This window comes from Cyprinodon tularosa, unplaced genomic scaffold (assembly GCF_016077235.1).
Source record: "Cyprinodon tularosa strain WSP-4 unplaced genomic scaffold, ASM1607723v1 ctg524, whole genome shotgun sequence".
NCBI lineage: Eukaryota > Metazoa > Chordata > Actinopteri > Cyprinodontiformes > Cyprinodontidae > Cyprinodon > Cyprinodon tularosa.
In genome coordinates this window covers 195001-205933 of record NW_024039257.1, presented here as the reverse complement: position 1 = coordinate 205933, position 10933 = coordinate 195001, and the positions used below count along the sequence as shown (strand labels likewise).

Sequence of the window (10933 nt, the reverse complement as noted above, 5' to 3'; positions counted from 1 at the left end):
GTCTTTAGTCAACAGAGCGACACACCTAGAGCAGGAATTATATGACGACTGTAAAAAATATGTAAACATTTTGCATTTAAGACAAAAAAGAAAAGTTTTTGTCCTTCAAAATTCTCCATCCAGAACCCTTCAAGAAGAAACGTTTCTGTTTCACCTGGGTTCATTTTGTAAAAAATCTTCTTTAAGGAACCTTTAACTGATCTGATTATTAATCGATTCATCGAAAAAAATAATCGACCGATTAATCAATTTGCAAGATAATCATTTGTTGCAGCCCTAATTTTATGATAGCATTCCAAACACATTTCTTCCATCATGAAGCAGTGAAGGGCAGCTGCTTCACCCTGAGGCTGCCCTGCATCATTATATCTTTCCTACAATCATATAATGTTTCTATTATATACAAGTGTGTTTTTAATATTAAAGGATTAAATGTAACAACACCTTTTATCATCATCCTATATTGCTCACTGTCTGACTGTTTAAATAGCTCCTAATGTCTATTTTCTTTTTTAGTGGCATCATCTACAAACACAACACTAAGAATAAGCCTTAGTTTATTCAAATATAAAATCACTTTTAACAAATAAAAAATACAATATAACACTATCTTATCTGTAATGTAGTAGTATCCACAATAAACAGCCAGATTCAAGCATTATTTAGCAGACTAATGTACTAATTTACTTATAGACGTGTGGAAATCTAGAAAAATAGAATCAGTGTAAATAGAGTTCCTCTGTTTTTCTTAAATCCTATTTCTAGATAGAACTATTTTTATGTGGAAAACAAAAAGTAGCAGATCTTTAGCATCCTTCTCATGTTGTTATGTTCTACAAAAGAAATAAAACCTGTCATTTATACCTGAACTGCCGTCAAAATGAAAACATTAATAGCAAAGAAATATTGGTGAAAGGGAATCAGAAATGTTGATAGTTTACAGTCTTTGTTCATTTTAACAGCAGTTTTCTGCACTCCTGTCTGACTCAGAATATTTAGTTTTAGAAAGAAATCCTAACTTTGGTTACTTTCATTTCTCAAGTTCCACAAATCCAAACTCTCTCCTGCTTCTTTACGGAACTGCAATCAGAAGCTTTCGTCTGTTTTAGCGTAAATAATATTTAGTTTTTTAATTGGGACTAGTTATGTAGCCTAATATTAATTTTGGTAACCGCCATATTCTAGCATCATTTTTTTTTTTTTCGTGCTCCAAGCATGCACGCGCACACATACAGACTAGAAAACAAACAATCGGAGAGAGAGAAGATGGAACTTAAGGCAGAAAAATCAGAGAGTTAAACAGTGCAGCACAGTTGATGCGCTGCTATGTCTAAAGGGACAGGAGAGACCAGGCAGCTGCAGCTACCAGGCAGAGGAGCTGAGAGAGGAAAAGAAGCCACTGCTGCAACAACTACTGCTGTATAGTAAATTATAATCATGTTGTCCACATCCAATTATTGGTAGGAACAAGTAGGTCGGTCCAAAATTTTGGTAGGGACATGTCCCTATGGTCCCTATGCAAACGTACGCCCATGTGTACACTACAGACCAACAGTTTGGACATTTTCTCATTCAAAGACTTCTCTTTATTTTCACGTCTATGAAAATTGTAGATTTACACTAAAGGCATCAAAACTATTAATTAACACATGTGGAATTATATATTTGACAAAAAAAAACTGTGAAACAACAAAATATATGTTTTATATTCTAGGTTCTTAAAAGTGGCCACCTTTTGCTTTGATTACTGCTGCGCAAACTTTTGGCATTCTGTTAAAACTCTTTCTTTTCACTTCCAGCTGCTACGAACGGCAGCAGGAAATCCCTCACAGGCTGGCTGCAGCAGAGAGCTTTCAGCAGGGATTTCCAGCTCTGCCTCCCAGTGGTATGCTCAAGGTCTGGAGCTTCGAACTAGAACCTCTCTATAGTTATGCTGCTATAGGTTAAGACTTCTGGAGGACATAGGGACCCCCAGTTCATCATTCTGCTTCATTCTATCTCTATTCTCCCACTCTGCAGAATCTGTTAGTTCAATCTCTAACGTTCTGCTCTCTCTGCTTTTCTCATAGTAGCTTCATCTGGTCTGTTCCTGTTTGGCTGTGACTCCACCCTGGAGAGAAATATCAGCTGTTCTGCTGCCATCAACACCTTTGTTTCTAGATGTTGGAGCTTGGCCTGTTTTCCAGTGTAGTCCTGTTTCTCTGACTGTGACTAACTGGATGTGCTCTCTTAATCCTCTAACATGGGAGCTGGCTCGGAGCTTGTCTGCCTGGCTGTGTGTTTCCTGGACGGCGCCGCCTTTTACAGCTGCTTTTTGTATCTATGCTTCTTTTTCTATGTCTGCTTCTGTCTCCTAGAACCTCAGTCGGCCTCAGCAGATGGCCGCTCACACTGAGCCTGGTTCTACTGGAGGTTTCTTCCTGTTAAAATTAGTTTTTCCTCTCCACTGTCGCTACAAGTATGCTTAGTGTGAGGGATTGCTGAAGAGTCAATGAGTCGATGCAATCAGCTGGTTTTCCTTAGATAGAAAACTTTGAATCAATCTGACTGGATGATCTAGTTTAACTGTAAAGTGCCTTAAGATGACATGTGTTGTGAATTGGCGCTATAGAAATGAACTGAATTGAATCTTTTAAAATTATTGGTTTATATTTCAGATACTACTGTTAATTTTTTGTTAGTTTTGTGTTAAAAAAATCTGTATTTCTAGAAATCAAAATATATTGAATAAAGCTGCCAGGACTGAGACTTTGATTTTGAGTGATGCTTCCTGCTCAGGCCCCAGCTGGCTCAAAAGGCTCTGGGGTTGGGTAGGTGTCTGTCTTTAGGCGCCCCTTTTTAAATGAATATCAGGCTTTCCATGTAGCGACCACCCCTTGATCATAGCACTGCGATTGGCTGATAGGGTACTGACCTACCAGTGGTCAGTGAGCTCCTCCGTCCATTCACTGAAAACAATGAGGCTGAATATGTAACGAGCTGTGGCCTGGCTTAGGTGTCTCCCTCATCCATTCCTCAGAGCAGCTTTGGACATGGTCAGCAGCCTTATGAGGGCTACATGCTGAACCAAAGAACATCAGTAATGCTTTAATGGAAACAAAACTAGCTTTAAATTAAGGGAATGTACAGTTGGTTTTATCATTAGTTGGCTTTCCAGTTGGATTACTTTGCAACTTTTGGCTTTTTGTGGTTTCAAAGGCTTTTAATGCCAAGGAGGCTGGAGGGTCAAGGACCAAAATGAAAAACATTATCCTCCTCACATGTCTGTCAGCTTTAAGTAAGTACAGTTTTACTTTTTTGCTCTTTGTCATTGATTGTTTGCTGTGTTTTAAGTCTTTATTAATAGGTCCCACGTAAAATTTGAATTTGATTGATTTAGCCTGAATACTGAATATGATTCTGGCTATGTGAAATTATTGGTAAAATTAAACATTTAAACAAGTTTTAATTTGTAGATGTTCTATTGAATGCAGTTAAACTGATATTTTCTATATAAAGGCATAATCAGATAAATCTTTTCTAAATTACCTATTAAGATTCTGCAAAATCTTTAGAAATGCTTTTTTTTGTGCGTGTGAAAACATGTAATATCATTATAAGAGTTGCTGTCTGCTTTTTTAATTATCCTAAATTAAATGTTTTTTTCCAGTCCAACCTGCTTAAATCCGTGGTTCTCAATATTCATAATTTAAATGATGTGTGAGTAGGTTTTTGTTAATGTCCGATACAGGCTTTGGTTTGGACCTTGTGTGGGTTTAACACTAGCTGAGGCACCTAAACCTTAAAACTAACAGAGGGATTTAAAGGTTTTAAAACACATTTACCATTATAGGTAAATCCTTATGAAAATGTCTTCCCTTTTAAGAGAGTTTTGAGTATAAATACATTGGATGAAAATAAACAGACCGAATTTAAGATGCAGGCGTATTCTTATTAGAGGAGAAGTGAGGTTTTAGATAATCCGTCTTCAACCGAGGCCACAAAAACTGATCCCGACCTTTGACCTTTGCTTTTTTGTTGCGTTAACAGAGCCGTGTGAGCCTGGAGGGGAGGGTATGGACACAATAGTAACCCTAAAAGTCCTCAGACCCCGGTGACTTGACCTTGACACCCTCATCTCCATAACACTGCCCCCTGTCTGCTCTCACACTGAGACCTTATTAAGGATATGTGTTTATAGGGTAATCCCCCTACAGCTGTCCATGACTGTGTCCGACCCCTCGCCGTCAGGCTTTGGGTCCAATATTGATTAACCCAGTCTTTGGTTGCATGGAGACAAAGGGTCTGTGGTAGCTGATGTTTCCTGCAAGGACACAGAAATGAGACAAACGTCTCAATCTGGAGGAAGTCTGTTGAGATACACGAGTTTAAACCCAAGTAAAGGTTCAATTTTATGGTCTTAAAGTTCTGTTTAGATTTTTTCCGATCAAATTCAAATGTTGTTTCTCAACAGCGTCTGCACTTCTTTCTAAACTAGGATGAAATTTTCTAGTCTTTTTCAGAGTAGGAAACTGAACCGTTTCACCTATAAAATAGGTATATGACAGCAGAAACTGACTGCGCCATTTTGGGGCTGTTTTTTTTTTAAAGTTTTTCTCACCTGAGGTTTTATGCATGGTTCCACGTTTAAACCTAGTAGTGCTGAAGCTTTCTCATGATCCTTGAGAAATGTTCACCATTTGCTGAGAAGTGGCAATTTGAATGCTGAAGACTACTGATTCGATTAATATGATATGCACTGCTAAAGATAAGAAAATAGTATATGGATGTCAAATCACCTTGTGAGCATTTGCCTATTAAGGACAAGGACTGTTCATAAAATTAACAAAAACATCTACAGCCCAGAAAAGTAAAATGAACAATAGTGAGTTTACAATAATAGATAAAGCTTTTTGGAACATCCATAGTATATATAAATAAAGCAAACCGACTAGAACTTGAAACCTTTTTTAAGGCAAAGTCTTCAGGTTTTAAGCCTAAAATTCCCAATTTGAAAACCTTTTTCTTAATCTGATCAGGGAATTGGTGGATGCTTTACTTCTTCCAGTTTGTTGTTTTGGTTTCTACTCTGATGAACACATTCAGGATACAGAAGTAAAATCCAAATGCATCACAAGTTAAATTGGAAGTAGTATTTTTGAAAATGACAGATCTGATAGGTATCAAGTCTAAACAGAGGTGCGAGAAGTATGAATGTATATTACTTCAGTAATATACTTCAGTGGATATAATATAACTTCAGTGGAAGTATAAATCCTACTGTTTAAAAATACTTTTGTAAAAGTTAAAGTATGAACTTAAGCTTTTTACTCAAGTAAAAGTGTATTAGTGCAATTTTTAAAACTTCTTAAAGTATAGAAGTAAAAGTAATGCAGTTAAAATGTGAGTTTAGAATAATATAAGCTTCACTGCACCACCCCATTAAAGGAAAAATTTTCTACAATTCTGGATGATAACTTCCTCATACTTAATTTTCTTAGTTTTATAACTAATGGTAACAGTGTCAAATTTATCTTTGGTATGTGGTGAACAACCACAAAGAAATTAAATTAAACGTCTTAATAAAAAAAGTCATTTTGATGATTTAGATTTATTTTAAATACCAACAGGCCATAATGAAAATGAGCTTAAATGAAACAAAACTAATGAGTCTATATCAAAAATGTAAGGAGTAGAAGTAAAAAGCTGTCTAAAAAAAATAATGACTCCAGTAAAGCATAGATAGTCGAAATTTCTACTTAAGTAAAGTAGCAAAGTATTTGCATTTTGTTTCTTGACACCTTTAAAGCTGCATATATTTTTCATTTCCAACTTAGTTTCGCAGCACTTAAAAGTTCAATGTCACACAGACATGTCTTCAAAAAAAGTTCAAATTTGCATAATGAAATGAGGACCCCTGCCCCCACATTTTCTTCTTTCAGTCCCCTTTGTTTGGAGGAGGAGGTTGTAGATCTGTGAAGTTCAGGGCCAGCAGTGGGTGTGGAGAATGCTTCAGGCTGGACACAGCTACCCCCATCCTCTCCAATCTACATATCCAGGCTTGACCGTTGGGGTCCTCATCGCTTCTGGGGGTCTTCAAGCACTGGATAATATTGACGAGGTTTCCTGGCAATTCTAAAACCTCATTATAGTGGCAATACGGCCTTAAAATAATGTAATTTTCCAGTAGATGTACCATAATAGGGTGTCCGTCATCTGATGCCATATCAACATATGTTTGCGTTCAAGTAAAACTTTAGAGATAATTTTAATCTGAAATATTAATATCTACTCACTCAAACTCAATTCTTTCAATATCATTTAATAAAAGTCCTTATCCTAAATGTTTATTATGAAGAATTCATTAAAATACCTGCCTATGTCCCAGGGGTTGTTTAGGTAGAGGTGGGATACATACACAGGTCATCAGTCTACCACAGTACAACAAAGATATACATAAAAACCACCATACAAGGACAAACTTGCATCGAAGAGAGGCCAGCTAACCTACAGTAACACACATATTTACAGATGAACATGAATGGTCCACAATACTGGATATTTAGTAAGGTTTGTTCCATTATTAATGACTGTCTGAAGAGATATTCTTAGATAAGCAATCTCTCATAGTTGGACTCATGTAATACCAAAGCACTGGTTACAAAAAATATACGACCGTTTTCTTCAGTCATTCCAAGAACATCACAGTTTAGCTTACTGAACTACATTTGCTGCTTCTTCTTGATTGTAGGACTTAATTTTCACTTGGCCAGCTGGGGCGCTGCTTCCGGGCAGGAGATTCATGCTAGTAACCTGACTCCGCCAGATGGATTTGCTCCGCATATCCATCTGGAAACCTTCCGTTGAACTAATTTTGGGAAGGGGCGAAAATACTGGTTAGCTGATTGGCCTATGTTGGTGATAGACGGGCCAAATAAACCAATCAGATCAACGAAGCATATGACGTACTAACAGAGTGACGACGAAAACACAACCACAAGCCAGGCTACTCTTGCAGAAACCAGTCGGGAGAAGAGCAAAAACATCTTTTCCTCTGAGAAAAGCCTCCAGAGCAGTGTTTTGCTCTTCTTTCAGTGAAGAAATACTCTGTAATTCCAATAAAACTTGCTCGATAGCCACGCTAACGCTAGTTTCATCGGCTGAAGCCGCCATGTTCTTTAGACTGAACTGTCGCGCTTCTCGTTGCGTCACACCTCAACCCGCCTCAAAGCCAACGCTGATTGGACGTTCGTTTGGTGAACGGCTAAAAGTTTTCTTAAACGGAGAGTCTCCAGACTGATCTGCGAGTGAAACCTTGAAAGCTCGCGAGATCAGGATGGTCTCACCAGGCTATCATGCTAGTGCCTTGGTGCCAGTTCTCTCCTGCCGAACATATGTAGACCTCCACCACAGTAGGGTCCCTGGATGTGAGATGGCAGTAGGAGAATAGCTGGTAGTGACCAACACACAAATGCATCGATAGTAACAAGAGTAACAATTAGGTCATTGAAGAACACCTACCTTTCTTCTCCACAGATGTGACAAGTAAAAACAAGGATGTGCCATTCACGACAACATTTACAAAACATTTCCAGATATAAATATGTAAATCAAATGACAGAATTAACAAAATGAAGGGAAAAAAAGGAAAAATAATAACAACAGGACTTAAAGTTACAGTAGAGTTTAAAGTTATTTTTTTTTATAGATGTGAGCTATCCATTAATAGTCCATTAGACTGTTTTCACTGTTATGTGAGCTTATAGTTAAATAAATAAAGATTGAAAAAGGTTCGTCTTAATTGTTTTGGATCAGTAATGAAGACAATCAGGCATTTGAAGAAGACATGTTTCCGTTTAAGCAATTTATATCATATATTGCAAAAAACTAAAACAGAAAAAAGTTCTAACCCACGAAATCATAGCTTCAAATTGGCCATACTTCAGAATTAAACTGTTTAGACAGCCCTCATCAAAAATGACTTATTCAGATAGTAAAACCTTTAGTCTCTTTATAGCACAACTGAACATCCAGTGGTACGAAACCTCCCAAACAGAACATTTTACCATATCTGTTAACTACCCCCCAGCCCATCTGCTCAGTTGGAGACCGTACCTTTATTCTATGGGTTGAGGGATGGGGGAATCAAAGGTTATAAGGCACTAAAGAGAGGGGGGGGTTTAACACTCACGTCTCAGTTGAGTAGGAAGCTGCTTTGAACAAGAAGGCAGATGTTGGCTTTCTTAATGGGGCACAGAAAATAGTTATTTTTTTTCTGTTAGCAGCAGATGAAAATGAATGACAATGAATCAGTTCTGATCTTTTTGGGCAAAATTTTAGTGAGGCCAACAAAACCCAAAATTTTCAGAAATTGGAATTAGATAATAAAATACACATACAGGTATCATCTGATGGGATAGGATGAATATAAAACCAATGCTGCAGAAAGTCATGATTCATCGTTTGCGATGACCTCCATGTCTTTGAGGCTGAAAAGCCACCTTGCCATCATCCTAATCTTTAACTCTGTCCTTTTACATCAGAGGTGTCAAAATTCAGTGCTAGACGGTTGCTGCAACTTTAAGATGCGTGTGTCCTTAAACCGACCTGGATCAAACAACCAGGTCATTAATAGGAGTCTGGAGAACTAAACTGCATCTGAGGAGGTAATTCAGCCATTTTATTCAGGAGTGTTAAACAAGGGACATCTTTTAAAGTTGCAAGATACGGCCCTTAGTGACTTGAGTTTGATACCCTTGGTTTGCATTGTGTAAAACTTGTAGAATCAGTTTTATCTGGTATTACTGATTCAGTTTAGACTTGATCAGAAATCCTGAGCTGTCTGAAGAAAATAGTGAGGTGGTCCTCTGGGCAGATTGCAGAGATCAATCAAGTTTGATTGTACTTCAGGACAGAACAGAAGATATCAGGATGTAATTTAGAAATGTGGTTCCTCCTGTGTACAGCCTGGTCGGGCCAGTCCCATCATATTTAGTACCACAATCTAAAACAAAGATCTGCAAATCAGTTTTTTAAGGATTTTCCTAAATTCTGTGGCCTATTAACAAACTAGTCTTCCTCTTTTAACCTTATTTTCTATTTTTTCAAATGTACACGACCATTCAAAAGTTTGTGGTCACATTGAAATGTCCTTATTTTTGAAGGAAAAGCACTGTACTTTTCAATGATGATAACTTTAAACTAGTCTTAGCTTAAAAGAAATACCCTCTATACATTGCTAATGTGGTAAATGACTATTCTAGCTGCAAATGTCTGGTTTTTGGTGCAATATCTACATAGCTGTATAGAGGCCCATTTCCAGCAACTATCACTCCAGTGTTCTAATGGTACAATGTGTTTGCTCATTGGCTCAGAAGGCTAATTGATGATTAGAAAACCCTTGTGCAATCATGTTCAGACATTTAAAAACAGTTTAGCTCGTTACAGAAGCTACACAAGCTCTCTTGTGATTCTGTTCTAAACGCCAGCGTGTTTTATTATTACAGGACTGAGCATCTGGTTAGCAGCATCTGGATGTCTTGTTTTCTGTTAAAAAACAAAAAACAAAACCATGGGCATTAAAAAAAAAGTAAAAATCAAAACAGATTTTTTCCACGATTGATGCTTGTTTTACATACCATCTTTTAAAAGTTTACTGTCTCAGTGTTAGATTATAGTATTATAGATCAGATTAATATTCATATAATGACATAAACTGTTTTCCATTCAAAGCAACCTTCTTTAATAACTAACCTTATGATCGTAAACCTACCCAAGCTTCTATGCTTTGGAAACTAATCTGACCGAGGTCATTGCTGAAATCAGAAAATCTACGAAACTAGAACTATTATTTACCAGATTAACAATGACTATTACTCTACAATCTGTATCAGAAATGGCTCCAGAGTTCAAACATCAGGAGGGATGTTGGAGGAAACCCTGCAGAGAAACCACAGACTTCAGTGTGATTTAGTGGAGCAGAATCCAGAATTGCACAGTGACATTGATCATGTCTCCCTCTAGTTCAAGTGCATACGTGAATGTCGATGTTTCCCAGCTGCGAAGCGGATCATCTTTTGTTAAGCTTTGGGATTCTTTGCATATGAGGACATTAACCCCGAAACAAGACTGTGGGTGTCACCATGGTCATAGAGAAAATGGGACAAGGGTGAGGATGTGAGATTTGGTAGCATGGGAAAGTCACCTCTGAGATGGATCTGAAAGGACGGAAAAATTCGGGGGGTTGACTGGAATTATAAAGAAGGGGCAGATGGTGCCCCTGGATGTATGGTGGATGATGGGAACTTTTAACTGGGGTTGCTGGGGGTTGGGTGCAAATAAGCATAGTCACAATAGCATTGTCATCAATGCCCCCGCCTCAATAGAGTGTCTACAAACTTGACCCTGGCAACACTTTCAGTCATTCGCTTTTGGAGCCTAAACTTTGGTGTTGTCCTCCTTGGCTGCTTATCTACTTGCATTCAGGAAGATGAAAACCAGGCAGATTCACCAAGACTCACCATAATTCTCCTGTATGACAGGTTTTCTTATGTCAATACTTTCCAAGTCATCTGAACTAACTCTCAGTCTAGGCTGGTTGGTTATTACGTCTACATTTTAAGAGCAGAGCATTTTCAGTTTTATAAAAGTCATTGTTTGAATATTTTAAACAAAATAGAACTATACTACCATTTCAAAAGAATATAAATTCATTTCAGTTTAATTAATTTATATAGCGCCGATTCACAACACATGTCATCTCAAGGCATTTAACAGAGACAACTAAACCAGCTCAATACAGTCAAAGTTTTCTATCTAAGGAAAACCCGTTGATTGCCTGGAGTCATTGACTCCAAAGGTGTCCCTCACCCTAAGCATGTTTGTAGCAACAGAGGAGAGGAAAAACTTATTTTTAACAGGAAGAAACCTCCAGCAGAACCAGGCTCAGTGTGAG

At 37.6% G+C, this 10933-nt stretch overlaps 1 protein-coding gene across 1 annotated transcript in view; it reads left to right on the top strand.

Annotated features, from left to right (window-relative positions):
- The first annotated feature begins 2949 nt into the window (after positions 1-2949).
- Positions 2950-10933, top strand: part of si:ch211-57n23.4 (immunoglobulin superfamily DCC subclass member 3) — a 40343-nt gene continuing 32359 nt past the window's right edge. The window contains exon 1 of the mRNA XM_038304048.1: positions 2950-3277. Coding sequence (XP_038159976.1) covers positions 3238-3277 — 40 coding nt within the window. The 5' untranslated portion in view covers positions 2950-3237. The remainder of the gene's footprint in view (positions 3278-10933) is intronic.